Consider the following 24,346-nt stretch of genomic DNA (forward strand, 5'->3'; position numbering starts at 1 on the left):
ATCTCTCTCAATGTCATCTCTTTCAACACAACATGTGTTCTGTTTGGCAGACTGGCCACAAATATGGAGGGAGATATTAAACTAAAGAGCAAAAGACAGAATAGAAAAAAGACAAATAAACTGTTGCCATACCATTAGCTGCTGTCTAGCCGCACATACGCCATCAACACTGCCCTGTATGTAGACAGCAGAGCGGCTAGTGTGAGTGTTGTGCTCGGGGAAGTGAATATTGGCTCCGGTGCGCTGGGAAATGTGTTTGACATTGGCTCCGTTGCGGCCCAAAAGGAAGTGGTGGTGCTGGGGCGCGATGTCCAGTTGTGTGCTGACCAGCACTGAGCCGGCCAAAGACCCAGCGAGGTGCTCCAATAACAAAGCCGTACCGCGCTGAAACACGCAAACATGTTAGCAGCACACACTAGCTATATCTCTGCAGCAACACAAACACACACAGGGATGCCAGCATATAAGCTTACACATACTCACACACTAATAAAAGCGTCACCCATCTCTTGTAATGCCTTATATTATGTGGTGGAGGCTGCTGTTTTCAGTTTAATTTCTGGCAGCTCTACTCGAAAACTAAATCTCTCCATTTCATGAAATGACCTAGTTTCATTGCTTCTCCTACTCAAGAGCTCGCTCATTTCAGATCTGCTAATGAATGCCACTTCAGCAGGTTTTGACTCAACTATGTGCACTTTTAGGGGATCACTTTCACTAATAAATTTAGATTTTACCATTTTATTTTTTGACATTGACATTGGAAGGTCATTATGTTAAAACTGTTACCATGCGTTTACCATTTATTTTAGTAAATTTGAAATGGTTTTAATACTATAGTTCAAATGTTTGTGGTCACGAAGATTACAAAAAAGAAAGAAATTAATACTTAGTCAGCAAAAATGCATTAAACTGATCAAACATTCTACACTATACTTCCACATTTTTACCAGAGTTTTTTATTCTTCAAAGAATCCTCAAAAAATATGCATCAGTTTCCACAAATATGTTAAAGGACAAATTTGGTATTTTACACTTAAAGGGTTAGTTCACCCAAAAATGAAAATTGTGTCAGTATTTATACACCCTCATGTTGTTCCAAACCCTCTATGTGTTTATTTGTTCTGCTGAACACAAAGGAAGATATTTCGAAGAATGTTTTAATCAAACAGATCTCATTCCCCATTGACTACCATGGTAGTGACCATGGTAGTCAATGGTAGTCACTACCATGGTAGTGAATCCAGAAGGATCATGAAACACTGAAGACTGGAGTAATGAAAGTAAAAGAAAATTCAGCTTTGTCATCGCAGGAATAAATTCATTTGTATGTCTCACCTTAACACCACTGGCATTGTTCTGGTTGCCACGGACGATGGCAGTGTTGCCATAGAGACGGGAGGGTGCTTTGAAGGAGATGGAGACGTTGTAAGTGTGGGAGATATGCTGAACTACAGGAGAGCTACAGTCCACATGCTGCACCACCCCACTGCATTCAAACATCAGCATCAACGGCAACAGCTCCTACAGTGAGGATGGGGAAGAGTGATGCTTTTGAGTTGAAAACAACAGACGAGCTGGAGACAACACACAACAAGAAGTTATGACATTTTTAACCACTAGGGTGCAAGACATAAAGCCCCTAATCTATGATTGGCCTTTCAAACTGGGCCACAAGGGGGCGTTAGAGCAGAAAATTAGAAAGGAAAAACAGTGTATTTAGTGCTGTCCAGCCTTATAAATCAAATAGCTAAACATCTTAATTTAGTAATATATTGAAATGGCTTTGAGGGGGGGGGGGGGGACGCTTTAAGGCAAAATTCTCTGCAAAAGTGTTGTTATAAGCACTTAAAAAATACATTTAATTTAAAGTGAAGGGTTTCTCTTCAGGTTAATACATCTAATAGTGGGTAGAAAAAAAGATATGTAAAACTTAATTGTGAATATTTGCAAGTAAATATTTTAGGATTTAGAGCAATCACTAACAAAAAACAATTATACATTTTTGGAGACATTGTCTTTATAATGTAATCCTTGCTACATTATAAATGGTCCTTCATCATATATGGGGTTCAGTGGGATCAAAAAGTTTTTAAACCTCTTGCCTGCGCACATAGTGACAAGTGACCATGAAAGAAAAGAAGAAAGTAAGCTCATAAACGGAGTCTCACCCGTATTTTAACTCGCGCTGCCTCAACACCAGTCAGCTGCCCCGCAATCGACACCTGACAGAAAAAGAAGTGGACAAAAAGACGATTGTTCTGATTTTTTTTTTTTCATAATAATGTGCAGCTGTTTATTCCTTTCTCTCATCCTGTAAGAATTTTTTTAATAGGTTGCAATGTCACATCCAGAAACCTGATTTATTACCAATTGAAACATTAAATAGGAGTAAGTGTGTGGCAGTCTGCCAGTCTAAAAAACCTTAATTAAACATCCTGCTGTTTTTTTGTTTTATTTTTTTCCTCATCATTTCATCTCGACGACCACACGTTTAATCAAGGCCTGTGAGAATTAATCCCGGTTTGGAACGAGGTGATTCGGCCCAGTTCAGAGAGTCCATCTGGTTTGGCTCTGAAGTCGGTGTTTGTGCATGCGTGCGCTTGTATGCTTCTAACATTCCAAACTGTCTGCACGCCTCGTCAGACCACTCAGCAGTCTATTTAAACCTGAGAGCCATCCAACAGCCAATCAGATCCATCTTACTCCAAACCGTTCTCATCCTCCGGCCAATACAAACTGCCTCGTGTCCCTCGGCCAATAAAATGATTCAGCTAGAGTTCAGCCACTGCTGGATAGTCAAAGTTGGCTGGATGGAAGAGATTTGCTGTGTGCTTGCTAAATTAGCACAAAAAACTAAACACATTCCCATAGTAGTAGAAATTCTGGCATTATGTATTCACCCCCTCATGTATTCAAGTAAAAGACCAAAATGTCAGTAATTATTTGCTGGAAATCCTCCCTCTGTTGTACCAGTACACCACAGTGAACTTTGAATAAATCACTTGAAAATGGGTATGAAAAAAAAATGTATGACTTGTTGCTGGTCTTGTTGGTGTGTGTGTCTACCTGGTTGCTCTTCTCTCCCTGGCTGTGCCTGTTGGAGTCTGGAAAGTGTATGTGACAGCCCGTCTCTTCCATAACTCGTTTGATGTTATTCCCTCCTTTCCCAATAACATGCGAGTGTTCTGTGTGTGATACGTCCATCTTCAGGGTCACTCGATTACTCTGTGGGTGTCAAAGGTCGTAACACAGCATTCATGTAAACCTTTCATAGCTCAATTAAAATCATTTAATCCTGTTCATAACTCTCAGTAGACTGCATTCAGATACACAGACGTTCAAAAGTTTTTCCAAAACATTTTAAAATGTTCAGTAATTTTTTTTTTACATAAAGAAATTCCTATTTTTATTCAGCCAGAAGACTTTAAATTGATCAACATAGACAGAAAAGAACTTTCTATTCATTAACAAATCCTGAAAAAAAGCAATCACACAAACATATTAAGCAGCACAACTGTTTTCATTATTGATAATGCTAAGAAATGTTTTTGAGCTGCAAATCAGAATATTAGAATGAGTTCTGAAGGATCATGTGACAATGAAGACTGGAGTAATGATGCTGAAAATTCAGCTTTGCATCGTAGGAATAAATGCCATTTTAAAATAATGTATTTATATAAAACAAGGTTCATTGTAACATTACACAATTTTACTATCTTCTGATTGGTCATAACAGCTTTGCTATATATTTTGCCAGATTTTTATTAAACAAGAAATATTTATGCTGAAAACAAGAAAAAAAATTCTCAGTGTGGTAAGAAAAATACATTTTGTCTGCTAATATCTTATGCAATTTAGCCTTTAAAGATGTTCGTATATTAACATCCTTGAACTATACTGACTTATATTTTTTTTTTATATATAGTGAACCCAAATGGTACCTGCAGTTACCATGAAAATCATATGTTTAGTGCTTACCTTTGTGTCAAGAACGGACATTATTGTCTCTTTGGCCTCTCGCACATCTTCCCTCTTTCCGCTGACCTTAATATGTGGATCTGTGTGGAGGACAGGAAGAAAGCAGATGATGAGTAAAGGACAGGAGAAGGAAGTCATTTATTAATAAAAGGTGCTTCACAACACAATTTGCGCTTTTATGTTACACCATGAATGAAATCACAACTGGTTTCAAAAGCAGTGTTCTCAAGATTGAACACTTTTCTCTTTCAGTTTTCCACAAAGACACCCCCAACATACATCATGAGAAATAGCTGCTTTACTGCTGCTCTCTAAAAATAGCTCTAGTAGTGTAACTTGGAATGTTTGTTATTCTCTACACTTATTCTCTGACTTACTCACCCCCCAAAACACTCCCACAAACTACAGGATTTGGACCTAGAAGCGCAGGGGGGATGAAACAGCCAGGAATGATCACTGTCTTACACAAGCATACAAACGCAAACACACATACACACACACTGCACTGTTTCTGGGGGATGTATTATAGTAACACCAGTAGGGGTCTCCTAGTCCAGCCCACCACACTATCCTCTTCCTGCCATGTGGTATTCATCAACTCCAGCATGTGTGTGTTTGTGTGGGGTTGCATGTGTGGCATGTGTTATGAAAGGAGAATGTCTATGCATGTCTGTGAAAAATCGAATAGTTCATGCGTGCATAAACAAGGTTAATACATCAACACCAATGTCTGTCTTTCATTTGAAGTTCTCAATATAAGGGTTTATCTGTACAGTATAAACACACACACACACACACACACACACATCTATATCTATATATATGGTTTTGAATATATATATATATATATATATATATATATATATACACACTATCATTTAAATGTTTGGTCAAAAATATAGTAATAGTAATATTGTGAATACTAGAATATTATTACATTTTTTAAATTAAGTGTCATATATTTTATTGTATCTTAAAATGCACTTTATTCCTGTGATGGCAAAGCTAAATTTTCAGAAATCATTCTAATATGCTGATTTGCTGAAACATTTCTTATTATCATTGTTGAAAATGGTTTTGAATATTGAATATGTTTTCTTTAAACCATGATCAGTTTTCATGGATTATTTGACGAAAATTTCAAAAGAACATTTATTTGACAGAAATGTTTTTTTGTAACATTATAAAAGTCTTTACTGTCACTTTTGATCAATTTAATGTATCCTTGTAATAAATGTATTAATTTCTTTCATAAAACATAAATCATACTGAGACCAAACTTATAAATCATAGTTTATATATGCATATACAAACACACATAGACACGGTAAATGGTAAATGGACTGCATTTATATAGCACTTTCACAGACCCAATGGCCACCAAATCACTTTTTGCATTTTGCCTCACATTCCCGGTGGCCGGATAACCTAGTCACTTATTCCTGTCGTCAAAAAAAAAACTGTCTGGTCTCTCTACACTCCAGTAGAGACTGATTTTGTTTTGTCCGACAGCCTCATTTAAAAGTGCTTTACTGACTCAGGACAGAGTGGAAACGACATCTCTCAGATTGATAACATCTGTTACAGAGGCTGAAACATTTTAAAAGGAAAAAAGGGAAAGAAAATGAGAAAACAGTTTGAGACCTGGAAAAGTAAAATATAGTTTTGCATGTGAGTCTAACCGTTAACCATAACAGTGACCATTATTTACAACAAGATCAACAGGACTTTACAGAAATACAGAAATCAGGAAAAAAAACAAAGTAGGGAAAATGTGCAGAGATGAAAAGAAAGAGAGATCTTGGGCACATCCAAAATGACTGATTCTGAAGAAATAATGGTACTTTAAAAGGGGTCATCGGATGTCCATTTTCCACAAGTTGGTATGATTCTTTAGGGTGTTCATGTAAAGTTTGTAATATACTTTGGTTAAAATATCTCAATGGTTGTGTAAAACCACCATTTTTCCCTCCTCAAAAACAGCTTTGTTCACAGTGACCTGTTTCGGTACATGTCTCTTTAAATGATAATGAGCAACAGCTCACCCCACCCCTCTCTTCCATGGGGGGTGTCGAATGGCTGAGGGCAGAAATATGCTAATACGGGACAATCCGTCAGTGGTCGTGGGCAGAGCATGAGCATTATGACATCATAGTGCTCAGAAAATCCAAACGGCCAAATTATTGAGAGTGTCTAGACTTTTTGAGGATTATAAAAAAGGAGTGAATGGATTTTCGAATTGTTTTTCATTGTATGGTGGTTCAGTATATTTAGTAAAAGTTTGCGGCCGGTTACCAATATAATTTTAGAAGTGTTCATTAAAAGTCAGTTATCAATTTAGACGAGCAAAAATGTCGAAATTTTGCTGTTGATCTTATCATGGCAGCGCCCATGAGGTGACGGATAAGACAGTCTTCATCTTAAAACACACTCTTTGAGTCTTTTAGTCATGTGGAAATGAGCCACATAAAGAAAAATGTGTGCAAACTGGCAGACAGATAAGCACAAAAACAGCTTCACAAAATATTAGCAACAAAAGTACATTCATATATCGTCAGTTAGATGGAAAATTAAGAGCCTGTCATCTTTTGAATAAGACTTATGATTACAGCAAATTGGCCTGTCTTTTAAACATTCAAGGTAGCAAAAAACATTAACTAATTTAGAGAGACCTAATCCATCCAGCTCCATGTCACTCTTCACCCACACTAGATTCGCCTAGTGTTTGCCTAGTGTTGCCAGATCCGCTCACATGAATCATTAGGAAAACCCTTATGGGCCTGATTACATTCTATGGCTTTTTAAAGCCAACATTTCAGTCTGAACTGTTTCCACAGAAAATTACAGACTTGCTATACCTAATCTCTGCTTCATAATCAGATGTTAGTTACCTTTTAGGTTTTATATAAAATGGAAATGTTTTAAAAGCTCACCAAAAAGCTCACCAATATAATAAAAACAGTAATAATGTGAAATATTATTACCATTTAAAATGCTTTTTTTTATTTCAATGTATTTTAAAGCATAATTTATTCCTGAGATGGCAAAGCTGAATTTCCATCAGTCTTCAGTGTCACGTGACCCTTCTAATCATTCTAATGGACCATTTTTACAGACTGTGATGATGAGTTTCCACAGTTATCATCAACATTGCAAATCTAGTCAAGTTTATCCCATTTTATTTTGAAAAAATTTAATATAAATTTATTTAGCTATATGTTGTTTAATATTAAACTAAAATAAATTACAAAAATAAATAATAATATAATAAATAAAATAAATAATATTAAAGCTACCGCGAGTGTTTCTATTTCAACAGCTGAGGGAGTGACAGCAAATTTTCACATCTTTCTCTCTTCTGACTGCCATAATCAATCTCTTCATATTTTTCCCTCTTTGGGAAAGTCATAATGATTTTTTTTATTTGCTATTAGAGCAAATGGGTATACAAAAATGATATGTGCTGCTGTCTCCTGTTGGATATGATGGTACATATGCTGATTTTATGCTCAAGAAACATTTCTTATTATTAATGTTGTGCTGCTTAATATTATTGTGCAAACCATAATACATTTTAGGATTTTCTGAGAAACAGAAAGTTCAAAAGAACATTTATGTGAAATAGAAATCTTTTTTTAACAGTATAAATGTTTAATATGTAATACAAGTGCTAACTTGGAGAAAAAAAATCAGACTGACAGTAACATATCTTTGATCAGGGAACAAAGAAAATGCAGTTCCTAGATGGAAAATCAATGTTGGGCATCTATCGAAAATCTCAACTACCGGTACCTTTTTAAAGCTGTAAGATATTCCAAACAAATGACCAACGGACAGACAAAACACGATTGTGATACTGAAAAAAGACAGCAGGACACCAACTGAATATAACCATATTCTAAATTAGACATGGCTGCTTGTGAACAGATTGTAAGTTTATGCTGTGTGACTAGCGCAGAGACTTCTGCCGTAACTATTGTCTGTCTGTCTGTGTGCGTGTGTATACCTTTTTTGGACTTTGCTCCAATCTTCAGTTTGGATGGCCAGGCAATCTGAGTATTTGTTTCATCCATGACCTTAAACACAAAAAATGAACATGAGTGGATGCGAATGCAATGTAAAACACTCTAATATGCATTAAAAACACATAGGCTTGCTATGCTAATATTAGCAAATCAATGTTTTGTCATTCTCAAACAAACACAAGAACTTTTTCAGTTCTGCTAAAATATTCACACTGACAGAAATGTTCAGGCTGTTTTAACAGAGGTCTTACAATCATCACTCTCTCTGGCTAAAACATGCCCTACTTTCTCAGTTTCACACACATACACAGCTGGCTCAAAAACCTGTGAAACATGTAACAGCCAGTTGGCAGCGAGCCTTTGACAGGCCTAGCATGCTAACCAGTAGCATATGTGAAGGAAAAGAGAGAAAAAGCAAGAATGGCAACGGGTTTTAAGTCCATTTAAATATACAAAAGAGAAACTTATGGTAATTTGCAAGCTACATGAATATACAGGTTCAATGTTTTATAAAACTCTGCCAAGATTTTGCCTGGAGCTCAATACTTCTCTGGAAGAAGGCAGAGAGCGCTTCACTACTTTTTAGTGGTCTTGTCTTTCATGTAAATTCATTTTTTAGAGAAAACCGCAACTTTGGAAACACACTCCTTTGTCTCCATAGAAAACACATTTCTTTACCCGTTTTGTGCCAGACTCTCTATCTTCCTGCCTTTAAAAAACCCTTGGCTTTCGTGGTCAGCAAGGCTTTACTGTACAGCAGTTCTCATGAGAAGTTTTGGCAACAAACCCAATTTCTTTCAGGAAAAAAAAAATCTGAGCATTAAACTGTAGCAATTATATATATATATATATATATATATATATATATATTTAAAAAAAACAAACTCAAGTGTAGTTTTCCACAGGAACTTTAGGAGAATGTCAGCCTCTGGGGCTGGGCTAATACTAAATAGAGTTTATAATTGATTTTTATATTTTAAATAAACGTGGCATAGATTGGCACCTGCTCCTCAGACAGATTGACTGTACTATAATAAGCAGTCATTTAGGCTACTGAATTATTGCTCATTTATTGTGAACTGGTCACAGTGGTGAACTGAAGACGGCATACGGAAGTAAACAGGCCACTGAAGTCAGCACTTACGTATGCATTTCTAAGGTGATGTGCTTTGGAAGCTAGTGAATTTGTGCAGAGAAAATAAAAAAAGACACCGACGAGGAAGAGAAGGAAAGCAAAGATTGCTTGTATAGTTTTCCGTTTAGTTTTGCTTGTATAGTGCGTTCACCTTAATACTGATGAGTATAACTAACTTCGCTGCCGTCTTCCATGTTTACAGAGTGACCAAAGTTACAGTATGTAAAATCTTTGAAATGACTTCCATCAGTGCAGAAATGTGACGAATGTCGGTCTATTGTAAATACGTCAAATGACGTAAAAGTCGCATTCAATTGGCACTAAGAGGCCTAAAGTGTACCAAGAAAACATCTCCCACACATTTACACCACCACCACCAGCCTGCACAGTGGTAACAAGGCATATGTGTAATCACTTACTACTGTATATTGTCCTTCATGTTTACTAGTGTGCTGCTTGATCTTTTTATCATTTTTTTTTTGTACATGTGGGTCACTCCAGGACCATGATCTGTTTACACTGGAATCTCATAAAAAAAAAAAATAAAAAAAATAATAATTGAATAATTTGTATCTGAGCATTAAATTGGAAAGTGGTCCGAATCAGAATTGAAAATATAACATTACATGTGGTTTGTGTTGTTTAGTCTGTTATGAAAAAAAAAACACATCATATAATCACATAAATTTCACAAAAAATTCTGAATTGGGCCACTTTTGCCTGCAGTTTGAATGTATTCTCATCCATTATACACACAATCTCTTCAATGGACCTTAGAAATGGTGGACAGAAGTGAGTGATGTCATAAGACAGTTACGATCATGCACTTATTGCATGTTTACACCCAAGCCTGCACATGCTCGCGCATAAACTGGGAACGCAGTCTCACATGCTATTCTAAAATTTACGGCCCATACTTTTCCAGGTTTCATTAGTCTTGGACCCGTGGTTCAACAGCAGGCTTCAGTTTATATTTTGTTTTGACACCCTTAAGGACAAAAGAACATGAGAATGTTTTTTAACTTAGGGGAACAAGTTTATTAATCTCTCCAGATCTTCTTAAATCTGTAAATTACATACACAGCTGTGACACATCCTGTGATTTATAGTTGTGAAATTATAGTTTGAAAACAGCAGAGTTCAGCAAAGCTCCAATAAAACAGTAATGTTCACATCCTTGATACAGTGTGCCTGCTTGCATTTACTTCTATATTACAAAATGCAAAAACATTACAAACAACTTTACACAATTCTATACTATTAAGCCATCAAAATATTTTCTCTCTTTGGCTTTATGAAATTAAAGCCTTTTCAAAGAATCCAAAAAATTTAGGGTATATCATGTTTGATTCTGCATCATTCTGCATAATGTGACATGATGAACAAAAAATCTACCTCTTAGGTTCTTTGATCATCATGTGTTTCTATGTCTTGCAAACATAACCACTGATTTTCTGAATGTATTGTACCATGTTGTTAGAAATTCTCCTGATTTGAATCTCACTAATGTAACAATATGTAACTAGCTAACATAGCAAAACTGCAAGAATTTTTTTTAATACAGTAATACCAAATAGAATTATTATTTTATATTGTATTCATTTATTATAATTGTAAATAACAGTAATATTTTTTTATTATTATATTTTTTTCCCCTGCAGTTTTGCTATGTTAGATATAGACAATACAGTTGAGGTTTTTTTATGGTTTTGTCTTTTTGAATAAATTCAGCATTGGTGATTTTTTATAAAATTATTATATTATAAAAGTGAATTTTATCCAAAGTCACTTGTAGACACAAGACACTAGCCACTTGTAAGATAAAACAATGTAACTTTATGACTGCAGTAGAAAAAGCCACACTGTAATATTAGCTTGTCCGTACCTTTCAGTTAAGTTTAAATAGTGTTTCCGTTAAGCAATGCGACAACGTCAAAACTCTCTACACTGATGACCTTGAACCAAACGAAGACACAATCAAACATGCCTGAAGGAAAACTGAACATTTCAGATGGGATGAAAAGGTAAACGGTGCTTAAAGTTTGTACAGGCAGAGAGCCAGATCCCATTTCCATTCTGTGTGTTTGTGTTGTGCTGCAATGCTGCTGTGCATTCTATAGGTCTTTATTCCCGACCTGCTCTCACTTTCTCTCGACTGCTTTCTTTGGCTCCGCTCTGCAGATGAGGGAGATTTCTGACAGACCACACAGCAGTTTTGGGGTTTGTGGTTTATTTTTGTGACAGACCAGCACATACCTCTCAAATGGGTCAGACGATTTCAGAAAAAAATGTGGGTTAGCTATACATTTGAAAATGTTACTTTCCTATTCCCCCACACCCAATATCATCCTGTCACAGGAATCTATACACCCCACCGTTTACAGGAGAAAGAATTTCAAAAGGCAGTGACTTCAAAGTACCAGAGTCACGCAGTCTCTGATCTTCATTAAGTCATTAAAAACGGGCACAGTTGATGGAGAGCAGAGTGTTTGTATTTGACAAATGATGTGTACGAGAGAGAGCATGTGTATAGAGATCTGCTTCCTGTTTCCTTTGTTGATTCAGCTGAGGAGCACTCAGGAGAACAAGCTAAGAAAAGAGGTGTGAGAAGCAGAAAGGGAGGGAAACGGAACGAGGGAAGGGTTGGGAAAGCCTTTACTTAATGGAGGCTAAACTGCACAGGTGTGCACTCTGAAAAAAAGAAAACAAATCCATTACAGACACTGCAATATATTTACTGATCTGTAAGATTGGTACTAATGTGCCATTGGGAGTTTAAGGGATAATCCACCCAAAACATTTCTGGGTGAGTAAATGATGACATAATTAAAACTTTGGGGTCAACTAGTTCTTTAACATAGTGTTTGGTTTGACAGATAATTTGGTTTATTATATAAAATCATCATTCAAAGGTTTGGGATCAAAAAGATTTAAGAAAGTAATTAATACTTTTTTCACTTAATATTTTTTTGCATTAAAATGATCTTTTTAACGTTCTATTCATAAAAGAATCCTAAAATAATTGACATTTTAAAGTGATTTATATTAAAATTTATATTAAAATAGAAAAGTTATTTTAAATATTTGTCATTAAAAAAAATAAAAAGTATATTTCAAAATATTGTATATTACATATTTTTTTTGACATTTATTGATATTGAAATGGTAACTATGCCTGCATAAATGTAATTCTTTTGTCATGTTAGATTCTGTTTTAAAAAAAATTGAGTAAATGCAACAGTAAAAGTACAGTGAAAAGATTGGCAGGGACTATCGCTGTGGTGATGTTTCAGAAAATGATAATGATGGAGACTGGAGACAAAGACAGAGACAGAGAATGGCATAAGTCCAATTCAACTCAACAAAAGTTTTAATCACTGAAATCATTACTCTCAACTGCCCCCAAAAATACCACTCAGGTCACCACTATCAAAATCATCAGACATTTGTGAGTTTCCTCCATTTATCTTTACTTGTGGCTGATTCAGAAAACCACCATTAAATAGACACCACCTGACGGGACAAAATAGCGACAACCGCTGGACAGAACAAAGCTGCTGTTCCTACTTTTTTGATAATCCATTTCACTTAGATGGACGTCACAATGATCTGCCACTACTTCCGTTTCATTGTGACTTTAAACAAAAAAAAACCTTCACATATTACAGACCAACCCACAAACTGACAATAAAGTGATCCTTGCATCTGCATTGTTTACGCATGATAGCCTACATGAAGAACAGAATCATGAAGATTATTTATCTGCTAGACATCATTGCATACAATAACGAGGATATACCATTTTAGACTGCCTGAGAACTGACATTTATAAAGAAAAGATTACCACAGAAGTCTCCTGGATCAACCATGGAAAGACTAAGCAAAAGTGCAAGTGAGGACAGAAACCAGTGATCATATCAATTCTGCAACATGAGTAGTGCTGTTCATAGACTACATGCAAACCTCAATCATCTGAGCCAAACCAAGAATATTTTGACAATTTCATTGGCCAATGTTATCTCTGTTTATTAGAAACCTAAGCAGGGATAAGTGTTTGGACCAAATCAATCATCACTCTGAATTGGCCCCTTCATCGAGCATCTTCGGTCAGGTTTATTATGTGTTTAAAGAAGCCTCACCACAAGCTCTCTCTCACACACAAAAAACAAAACGCCAGCATGCTACTAGAACAAGAATGATGGTTGAGATTTATTTTCCTTTTCTTTTTTAAATTACTGACCTGAAGAGCAGGTACACCTGAGATCTCATGGAAATAAGCAAAAATAAACAAATGTATTCTCACCTTCTGAAAAAAATCCTCTCCTCCATTTATCCTTCCCTCACTGGCTGCTGTGTGAGAAAAAGAGAGAGAAGTTTACATTACCAATAGCAAGAGAAACTTTATTTCACAATTATATCTGTTTACTAAAAAGCACAGAAGTTTCAATCCCAGGTTCACAATCACATACTTACACAAAGATTTACTCAAACACAACCACAAAACACACACAAGAATAAGGCAGCTGCATTCTCACAGCCTTTTTAAACTAAACATATTTCATATGTCACACACATGCTTGTCTTTTACACACAAAAGCAGCTGTATGCACACTATCACACTAACTCACACTATCATGAGTAATAGCTGACATAAAACACTTCATAAATCTTCATAAACACGCACTTTCAGAATCCTACACAGGGTTGAATGCTTGCATATGACTTAAGTCCATTTACATAGTAACTACTACAATGATCTAGATTATTTTTTCGACCATTATCAGATTTCGGATCACTTAAATATGTAATACGAAATTAAAGTGTGATTTTGGAAAAACTAAAATGTGTAATGACTCAAAGTCAGGTGGGATAAAAACATTGGGTTCACAGGAAAATCTGAGAATTTGTTTGCTTTGGTGGGACGCGGTGTCTCCAGATGTTTGGTTTAGATCGTCCTATCATATAAAATTAAACATTCTTGTGTATGTTCCTGCATAGAGAGTGATTTATCTGACAGCACCAAGCCCTTTCCTGCATTTTCTTTACCTATAACGTTGAAATATGGTTTTCATAGAGAGTTCAGAAAAACAAACCCCAAATGGCAGGAAATAAAAGGGTTAGAAATGAGATAATCTTGTCATCTAAACCTCTAAATGACCCTAAAATCACAAGCAAAAGCACATCCACCCATTTCTCCATGAAATTCACTACATTTCCAGATCAAAACAAGGATAGAAAGAGCTACAATTACAAGAAGTTCTCATCTCATTAAACCAAAGTGTGTTGAACCCCTCCTTCAAAAATCATAGCAATGTTGGTATTTATATGGCAATGCTGAAATGTTTGGATTTTTAATCATCACAATTTCACATGATCTGGCATGTAGCCGAGAAAAGGAGAGATGAAACAACAGTGACAGAGAAGTAGACATAAAACCATAGAAACCAGACATAAATGGTTTTAATCTTCCAAACCCAAGCATTCCCAAAACAAAAAATCTATTCAAATATAAAAATTTTATTTGTTCATTTTCTATTTCATTTCAAGCTGAAACACTTTGATTGTACCCAGTTTTAATAAACAAGTTATTTTCCAGATAACTAGCACCAACAGTGTAAAAAAACAGCATGAAAGGTGAATCAATCAATTATTAATGATTCATAATTAAAATCACATCATGAAATAAATGGGTTTTTTTTTCTCCAAATAGGACAACAGTTATTTGCCCCATTTTATGAAATACTTTTTGCAACCTCCTTTTTCCAAGAACTTCTATAATGCATGATGAGTTTGGAGAACACCTGACAAGAGATCATCAGAGACCAGAGACAGATGAAACAAAAAAAGAGAGAACTTTTTAGCAGCAAACACTTACAGGTTTGGTGCACACAGGGATAAAAAAGTACCCCATGTGTAAAATGAAATACTCTTTAATGCTGTGGGCCTAATTTTCTGCCAGAGGTCCTGGACATCTTGTTCAGATACATGGCATCATGGATTCGATCAAATACCAACAGATAACAAATCTAAAACTGACAGCCTGTGCTAGAAATCTTATAACGGGCCATATTTGGATCTTCCAACAGGACAGTGATCCAAAAACAAACATCAAAATCACAAAACATCAAACATCTGCAATGGCCACCCCAGTCCCCACACCTGAACACAACATGGATCTAGGAATCTGGAGAGATTCTGTATGGAGAAATGGTCTCTGATCTCTTGTCAGGTGTTCTCCAAACTCATCAGGCATTGTAGAAGGAAACTCAGAGCTGTTATCTTGGAAAAAGGAGGTTGCAAAAGGTATAAAAGTGGGCAAATAACTGTTCCAAATGTTTTTGTGAGAAAAACATTTATTTCGTAATGTGATTTTCCCCCCCCCCACTTTATTCCCCATCCCCGTTATTTTTACTTCAATAAAATGGTTTGATTTTTCCTTTTTTTTAAATAAAATATCCAAAGGATTTACCATGCAGATTTATTCTTTACAGCCATATATATATATATATATATATATTTAATCTTTTAACAGACAGACAGACAGACAGACAGACAGACAGACAGACAGACAGACAGACAGACAGATAGATAGATAGATAGATAGATAGATAGATAGATAGATAGATAGATAGATAGATAGATAGATAGATAGATAGATAGATAGATAGATAGATAGATAGATAGATAGATAGATAGATAGATAGATAGATAGATAGATAGATGTATGGTTGGTCACACATCTGTAATAAGTACAGCATGTAACTGAACTGAATCTGTCCCTATACTACTAGACAGACCAACACAAATGACACTATGTTCCAAAAAATATATTTTTTAATAAGCACTAGAATGCTACTTCAATATCATACAGCTCTGATTCTCTCAGATATGACACTCACTTTCTAACACACACACACACATCCAATTGAAAACATGTACTGAGGCACACACAGAGGAAAATATGAAAATAGCAAGTCTTAAACCAGACAGAATGTTAAATGGAGTGTGTGTGTTGATTTCAGCTCTTTCTTGTGCTCCATTTACTGTAGGATGTGGGTCACAAAAACTCCACAGCTCAGTTTCAGCTATAATGAAACAGCTTCACGCACAGATTTAGAGTAGAGTATTTGATTATAGCACAGCTCCTGTAAACTATGTGTGTGTTAGGAATGTGATGAGTAAGTGAGTGTAAGAACAAAGCTGTATAATTTTAGTGTATTTCTCTCGGATAATCCTGGAACTTCCCTTCAACTCCAGAGCTCAGAGAGTGGGCGACTCGAGGGAGAGATCAGAGAAACAGACCCACGATCAGCATCTGGATTCAAATCTTAACTATTAAGAATTGAAGCCATTTGCTCAGCAGTCAGATGTGTCACTCACGGCCTATACCAGTTCAAACGTTTGTGGTCAGTAAGATTTCTTTGACAAAAATTAACAGTTATATTCAGCAAGGATATTAAATTGATCAAAAGTGACAGTTAAGCCATTTATCTTGCAAAAGATTTACATTTCAAATAAATGCTGTTTTTGGCTTTCTATTCATCAAAGAATCCTGAAAAAAAGTATCACAGTTTCCACAAAAAATATTACACAACTGTCCTCAACATTGATAATAATTAGAAATGTTTCTTGAGCAGTAAATCAGCATATTAGAAAGATTTCAGACGGATCATGTGACACTGGAATAATGGCTGCTATAAATTCACAGGAATAAATGATAAAATTTTAAAAATATACACTGTGTATATATATATATATATTATATATATATATATATATATATATATATATATATATATATATATATATATATATATATATATAAAATCTTACAGATCAACTCTATAATCTCATTGGTTCCGGCAAAGCCTCATGTAAGAAAACATAAATCATACTACAAATAAGTACAGCCCTGTCAATTAATAAACTAAAGTAAACTAAAGCCACTTGTGCAAAAGATTCTGAGCTTTTATCTTTTCAAACAATTTATTCGCCATGTCATTACTTGAGATTACACACACACACACACACACACACACCGCTGACAGCACATATATTGCAGACTGGTTGTACAAAATGAAAGTAAACTCACTCATACTCTAGAGCTCAAAGCCAAATGCCTTTCAGAAACAATGTGTACAACCACTACTAAAAGACAAGTCTGTGAAATTATTACTCAATTAAAGATGGAAAATAGCACAATATTGTGTCCATATAAACAGCAAAAATATTTTGGATTATAAAATACAGATGTGCCGAAAACACATTCAAGACCTCTTCGAAGGTATTGACTGCAAAGGATTAGGCTATAATGTGAATTAAATAATGTTGTGAACATCTCATCTCTCCGTGCCGAGACTAGAGAATGAAACTGTATCCTTGTATGACAGGTTATGAACATAGATGAGTTTGCAGCCAAACTAAAATTCTCTCACACCAGATTTGAAGTATTTCTGCCAAACACAAGTCTTAGTAATCCAATAAATCAGTTCTTTAAGATTTATCTCTCAAGTATTAAGTATCTTATTAAAATAACTGATGTATTAAGTCCAAGAATTGGATTTACATTTGTAAACATAAAAACAGAAGGCTTCTTAGAAGAAAACTACACCAATTCTAATTCTACAATGGATTCTAACACTATAAGAGTGATTAATAATTCATAAATACCTCATTGTCTGTTTTATTTTGATTTATTGCTTAAACATATAAATTAAAGGGATACTCCACCCAAAAATAAAAATTCTGTCATTGAATTGTGGCAAACCTATATGAGTTTCTTTCTTCTGCTGAACACAAAGGAAGATATTTTGAAGAACGATTCGAACAAAGCGGTTGTTTGGCACCATTCACTTCCATAGTAGAAAAAAAAAATACTATGGAAGTCAATGGAGCCAAAGTTCCAATCGTTCTACAAAATAACTTCCTTTGTGTTCACCAGAAGAAAGAAACTCATACAAGTTTGCAACAACGTAAGGGTGAGTAAATGATGACAGAATTTTCATTTTTTGGGGTGGAATATCCCTTTAAGATGCAAATGTGCCTTTTAATATTCAAATTGCACATGCACACATAAAAAGAACTAATAAGAATGTAAAACGTGTAACTTGAAACGTAAGTCGCTTTGAATAAAAGAATCTGCCAAATGCATAAATGTAAATAAAGAAATCAAAATCCAAGGTAACAGACTTATGTTTCCCTAGCAACAGAGCACTGAGCCATAAGCACATTCCCAAAACACAACGCACTTCCTGTTGCTTCACTTAACATGCCAGACACATGAATGATGCACTTAACATGCACTCAGACGAAAATATACTCAATAAATACAACCCACATGTCAGAGGACACATGCATAAGCAAATGAATAAAATACAAGCAAACTTTTGGTGGTAACAAACCCAACCCACACACACATTCACACACAAAAACAAGGATTTAACTGACAGGTGTGAGATGTATTAACATTTAAAGCTTAATATATAGATTCAGATCCTGTGACAGAGAAAAACCCACAATTTCGATCACATAGCTACTGGGGGGGGGGGGGGGGGGGATTTGATTTCCATAATGTGCCGGAATAAACTCTGCTAAACAAACACTACATTCTTTTTAGAATTTCTTATCACACAGAATAAAAGGTCAGGCTAACACACATTCCTCTTTTTTTTTTAATCAAAACCAGACATCTGATGTAACAGCCATTGGGGTAAAGAGAAAACTGCACTCTAATATACTTACAAACTATTACCATAAAACTTAGTGAGAAAAAGAAAAAGTATGAGAGAGGAAAAACAGTCATTAAAGTGCGTTTGCATGTTTTACCCTTCTAATTTCCACTTGCATGACTGATTATTTGACATTAAGAATGACTGTCTTTCTTTGGAGCTTTCCGACAAAACCCTAAAGCTGCTCAGATTCCCTTACGTGAACATGAATCATAGGTGATGATCCACTTCCTTCCATTAGTCTTTCTGAAAAAGTCTATAAAAATGAGCTGATTTATAGCTGTGGTCTGGCCAAAGGGGAAAAGCACAAGAATGGGTCTCCTCTCTCTTGCTACCTCACCACGTTCACCAATGTTATTTTTAAGAAAAATGGTTTTAATTGTAACCCTGTCTGTCTTGTTTCTCTCAGCCTCTCTCCTATTTCCCGGAAAAAGGGAGCAAAACTTTGCCACACAATAAACCTTCACACAAAAAACACACATCACTAGATTTATGATCACGCCTACTGCTCATCCAACCAATCAAAACTACAACCGTTCAAACACCTCCAGATGTTGCACATCATCCGGAGCAAAGGGATGATTATGAGTCACTGAATCATAGGTGTGGGAAAAATGTCCACATCACTACAATAATGATTGTAAAGGAAGTATATATGTTTGTGTGGTGCTGTTGAACGTCTCGAAAATGTGGTAGCATCGCTATGGATGTTTTCCTGGTGCTCTTGAGCTCTCTCATGCTGAACTGACCTTTGGCCTGGGTTCCAAATGTCAGGGAAGCATTCACTCATGCAATTGCACACATGAACACACTCAAATGTGGTAGAATGGTGCTGAGGGTCTTAGTTTTTCCATGTTTCCCAATACACAACTACGTGGAATAAATAAAATTCACATACACATATAAATGAATGTCAGTGTATCTATGGGCCGAAATACACTGAGTATGGTTGGTTTGAATACATGTTAACAAAAGCAGTCTTTGTAAACTATAGGCCCTGCTATAACGGACTAGAACTTTTGTAAATGTTTAGAATAGGTCAATACCAAACCACTGACTTCAACTTGTATTACTTAAGCTTGTTTAAAATTCGAATCTACTGAAGTTACAACAAAAGAAAAACAAAACAAACGGAACATTATTCTGCAGTGAAGTAAACTGTCCATTGCTGACAGACTGATGGTAGAATATGACGCAAGTGTTAATCGAGCTTTAATCATTTGTTTGTGTTTTGTGTACAGGTTTGGCGTCACATTTGTGAAAATGTCCTCACAAATTTAGTTATATGACTTGTGAAGTGGTACTTACTGTTTGAAATAAATCATAAATCAGCCAAAATATATATTACTTCACACAAACCTGTCTTGTTTAGGATTACAATGTACCGGTAGCAGTGTTTTTATATAGGATAATGATATTTACCATTATCCTATATAAAAACACTGCATACCGGTAAATAAAAAGGTATAATATACATGAATATAACTTCATATATATGAATATAACTTCAAAGTATGTGTTTTTAAGTATTATTATGCATGTGATGTCCAAATATTTGAAATAAAATTCTCATAAACATAGTGAAACATGTTAGAAATTGACTTGAGAACATTTTTAAGGGGTCCTCAATATTTGACACTCATACAGTAACTCAACAAAATCATATTTTGCTTCAAATCTACAGACATAAACAGGTTTTTAATGAGGGATAGTTCAACCGAAAGTCAAGCCAAGCCAAGCCAAGCCAAGCCAAGCCAAGTTACCTTTATTTACCATTTATAGCGCTTTATACAATACAGATTGATTCATAGCAGCATTTATGGTGATAAACAGGAAAATAATAATAAAAAATAAAAACTGTCCTTTCAAACCTGTATGAATTCTTCTGTGGAACATAAAAGAAGATAATTTGAGAAATGTCCCCTTACAAGTCAATGGCAACCAAAACAGTTTTCTTAAAAATATATTGTGTTCCACAAAAGAAAGTCAGTAATATTGATTTCATATTCATCATATCAAATAAGCAAGCATTTCATGTAAATGTTTCATGACAGTTATGTTCAGTTATGAAAGTCTAACCTCAACATATTTGTGCAAAATGAACGTGAGAAGCTTATAGAGTGCATGCATGAGCCTAAGTTCAAATGCAAAGTTCCCAAAAAATATTGTTGGTTCATTTGAATGCCTGTCGTACTTCAAATAAAACATCCCAATACTGCCCTACATGCTCTACACAACAAGCAGCGTAGTCAACACATCTCCTTCAAGATGTAGCCTACCTCGAGGAAACATTGTGATATTTTTAGACAGAAATATTTATGTGACTCGACGCCAAGCAACACTGCAATGTTAGCTAAAAGTATTTTCAATACATCAAGCGGTCTTCACGGTTCTTTTGGGGAGTTTTTGAGAAGTTAACATACCCAGTAACATAGTTTCTAGTTTCTTGCGGTCAACTCGAAACCTCTCCTCGGTCCAGTCTGGGTCAGGCGGGGAGATGTGGCCGCAGTGGCCGCTAGAGTCATCCTCAGACACGGCAGACGGTGAGTCGTCGCTCCGCTCGCTGCTGGAGCCATGATCATGATGCATGAAACTCAGCGGCTCAGCCATTGCACCCATAAAGTGTTTCAAACTTACTTAACGGGGTTCATATGTAAAACAGGTAAACGGAAACTCAACAGGAGAAAAACATTCCGATTTCCAGGCAAGTTTTTTTAAGTCCTTTAAAGTTACTGTCCCCGAGAAAATCAAACTGCCCGTTAATTCCGCTCCCCTCCACTTTTCCTCTGACTCCTGGACCAGAACACACTATAGTTGGAGGACATGGATGCATGGATGGATTCTGCTCCTATGGGAGCATTCACGTGTCAGGATAACCGCCCACTCTCCTCCCAAACTTTCTCATCATCATATCCAGTTCGCGCGCCTAGTTTCTCATGCATGCGCGGAAAATAAAATATTCGTAGGCCTGCGAATGTTTCATTTGCCTGGAAATATATAGCCTACATATATTTTTTAATTTATATATAAAAGAAGAAATCTTACAAAACCACTTTGCATGCACCTCTTCAATGATTATGTGATTAGCATGATTTCTTTTTTTTTTAAGGGGGGGGCAGTGGTGAAGTACTATTTTTTTAATTATCATTCACTTTATAAAATACTAGAATTATTTAAATAAACGTTTAAAGTGCGGCCTAACTTGTTTTGTCATATAAGAGGTTACCATAACATAGACAAAAAGATTATTCTTCTATCAACTTATCGTATATAGTTTTTTTTTAAAAAAAGATGTAATTATGAGGACGTCACTGAAACCTGTATATGAAAACAACCTAAAAACACATTTATAAAAGCGTCTCATCTAGAAATTAAGGGTGGTTAATTGAGATTTAACTTTTTTCAAATAGTGTGTATGTTCCTGTTTGTGCATGAATGGTATCTGCAAAGTTGCTGTGCTGAAAGTTCAATGTAAGTACTAAGCATATCTCTTTTAAAAATGAGGAAGTTTAATGCCTACAAAAACGACTCAAATGGGACGAGATACTTCCCGGGTTTTAGACGTCACTTACCCTTAAATTTACATCAACCCTCCCTCCGGAATATGCAAAAAAGGACATGGCCATATTTCTGCGGCTCATCGTGTGTTATTTTCACCCTGTCATGTCTTCTGTGTTCAGGCTTCCCACATGCTGTAGTTCGTCAACAATGGCTACATTTTATGTTTGATTATGTTCCTGAAAATTACAATCGTAATTTAGCTCTCTGTGTTGCGCTTTTCATGAAAGACAGCATCCAGAATGTCCACAAATTCAATGCCAGATTGAACAAGAAACTGTTACTAAAACATGAAGCAGTTCCAACTTTAAAACCAGAGGCAGCAGTTGTTGGGCCACAACCTGTAAGTAAGATTTAATCATTTTAAATGTATTAGCATGTATAATTTATTAAAGCATGCTATTTATTTCGTGTATCTATGACAAACGCGTACAAACATTTTGGACCTGAATTTGTAGCTATTTATGTACTACTTTTGTAAATGTATTTTTCATGTATAGCCTACTCTATGACGTAATTTTTCGATTTGATCAAGAACGTAAACCAATGCCAACGCTGTTTGTGTATTAGTAACCAGTTAGTTCGATGCTATTTTGTGTAAGACAGTGTATAAAGTTGTAAAAAATTATAGGCTTTGTAATTGCAGGAAACTTCAGCTGCTGTTATCAGTGTACAGTATGGTTTTAACACAGCTGCCACATGTAAGCTACACCTAAATAAAACGATACACTGAGTAAACTTTGTGAATAGATAAATGGTTGTTCATTATATCGATAAAACAACAACTTTAAAAAACATGTATTCAGTTATATTAAATGTTTAATTAGGAGAAAATCTCAAAAGCTAGCAAGCAGCAGCATCAAGTAACAATATCGAAATTCTTATATAGTAGAATAGAATAGAATAATATTTTTTTTTAAAAACTACCATTCAGAAACGTTTTGTAAGAGCCGTGTTTGGGGAGGTTCTGCTTTTGACTCTCTTCATCACCGCTTTCTGATAGTGTTGGGTCTGATTCTGACTCAAACTAATATGGCAGTATTGACAATATTATTTACATGGAGCACATGCGACTCTCGCCCGTAAAGGTATTGGGCGTGAAGTTGCCGGACAAGGAGCACTAAGCACCCAGATAGCAGCTGACTCTGGGCCGGATCCGGCCGCGATTCCGTCAGTCGGCGGAATCGTTGTTGTTCTGGCCCGGCCCGGGGCCGTTGGAACGAACGCGCGAACTGTCATTTCATTTGGATCTTCGGACTGCAAGCTCCGTGTAAAGAGTTTATAACGGTAAGTTGAACGATATCAAACAGTCAAACAGTTTAGTGTGCTTGTTTTTAATAGCGGTGTAATAGTAAACATGTTTGTTATCAACATTTCGGAAAGTTTTGACCGGGTTTTAACTTCTTACGATGGCTATTGAAGATCACCGTACGCTTTTTAGCTGGGTTAGCTAAATTAACAGGTAGCTAGCTGCTAACGTTAACTGAATGAACTGATAGCTAAGCTAGCAATAAACAACTTTGTGTGTAGCTAGCTTAAACATTAATGCTGTTTAACGTTAGTTAACTTACAATGATGTTGTAGTTTTGAACAGCACTAACGTTAATTAACAGCACCTGTCTTCCTTTTTAGGTTCAATATTTTCTTCACCCCTGGCTGCGAGAGCCCCGGATTAATAGGGTAAGTATTTTTTTCCGGCTTTGATTTTATTTATTTTTTAAATCCATATCCTGCTATGGTAAAGCACAAAATTATGAAGTTATGATAGGTAAAGTATTAAAATCAAAGCTAGAAGAAATTAGAATTTTCATCTGACATTAATTATAAGTTAATTCATAGGTGTAAATTAATTCTTTACTAAGTTCACTGTCAAATTATGACAAATATAGTTTAGCCAATTACACAGGACCAATTATCCA

At 35.6% G+C, this 24,346-nt stretch overlaps 1 protein-coding gene across 7 annotated transcripts in view; it reads right to left on the reverse strand.

Moving 5' to 3' along the window:
* bicc1a (BicC family RNA binding protein 1a) overlaps positions 1 to 21,709 on the reverse strand; it is a 30,566-nt gene extending 8,857 nt beyond the window's left edge. For 2 of the 7 annotated variants that reach the window (XM_089120308.1, XM_089120307.1), the window contains exons 1-8: positions 21,293 to 21,685; positions 13,445 to 13,491; positions 7,988 to 8,057; positions 3,982 to 4,061; positions 3,070 to 3,228; positions 2,172 to 2,225; positions 1,339 to 1,524; positions 133 to 384 (exon numbers count right to left, since the gene is read on the reverse strand). In XM_089120308.1, the coding sequence (XP_088976434.1) occupies positions 133 to 384; positions 1,339 to 1,524; positions 2,172 to 2,225; positions 3,070 to 3,228; positions 3,982 to 4,061; positions 7,988 to 8,057; positions 13,445 to 13,491; positions 21,293 to 21,488 (1,044 nt within the window). In that variant the 5' untranslated portion in view covers positions 21,489 to 21,685. Of the gene's footprint in view, positions 1 to 132; positions 385 to 1,338; positions 1,525 to 2,171; positions 2,226 to 3,069; positions 3,229 to 3,981; positions 4,062 to 7,987; positions 8,058 to 13,444; positions 13,492 to 21,292 lie in introns of all 7 variants that reach the window. The other 5 variants (XM_039670262.2, XM_039670255.2, XM_039670246.2 and 2 more) reach the window with 3 other exon arrangements.
* Between the last annotated feature and the right edge of the window lie 2,637 nt (positions 21,710 to 24,346).

The sequence above is a fragment of the Pimephales promelas genome, chromosome 15 (genome assembly GCF_988280905.1).
Source record: "Pimephales promelas chromosome 15, fPimPro1.hap1.1, whole genome shotgun sequence".
Taxonomy (NCBI): domain Eukaryota; kingdom Metazoa; phylum Chordata; class Actinopteri; order Cypriniformes; family Leuciscidae; genus Pimephales; species Pimephales promelas.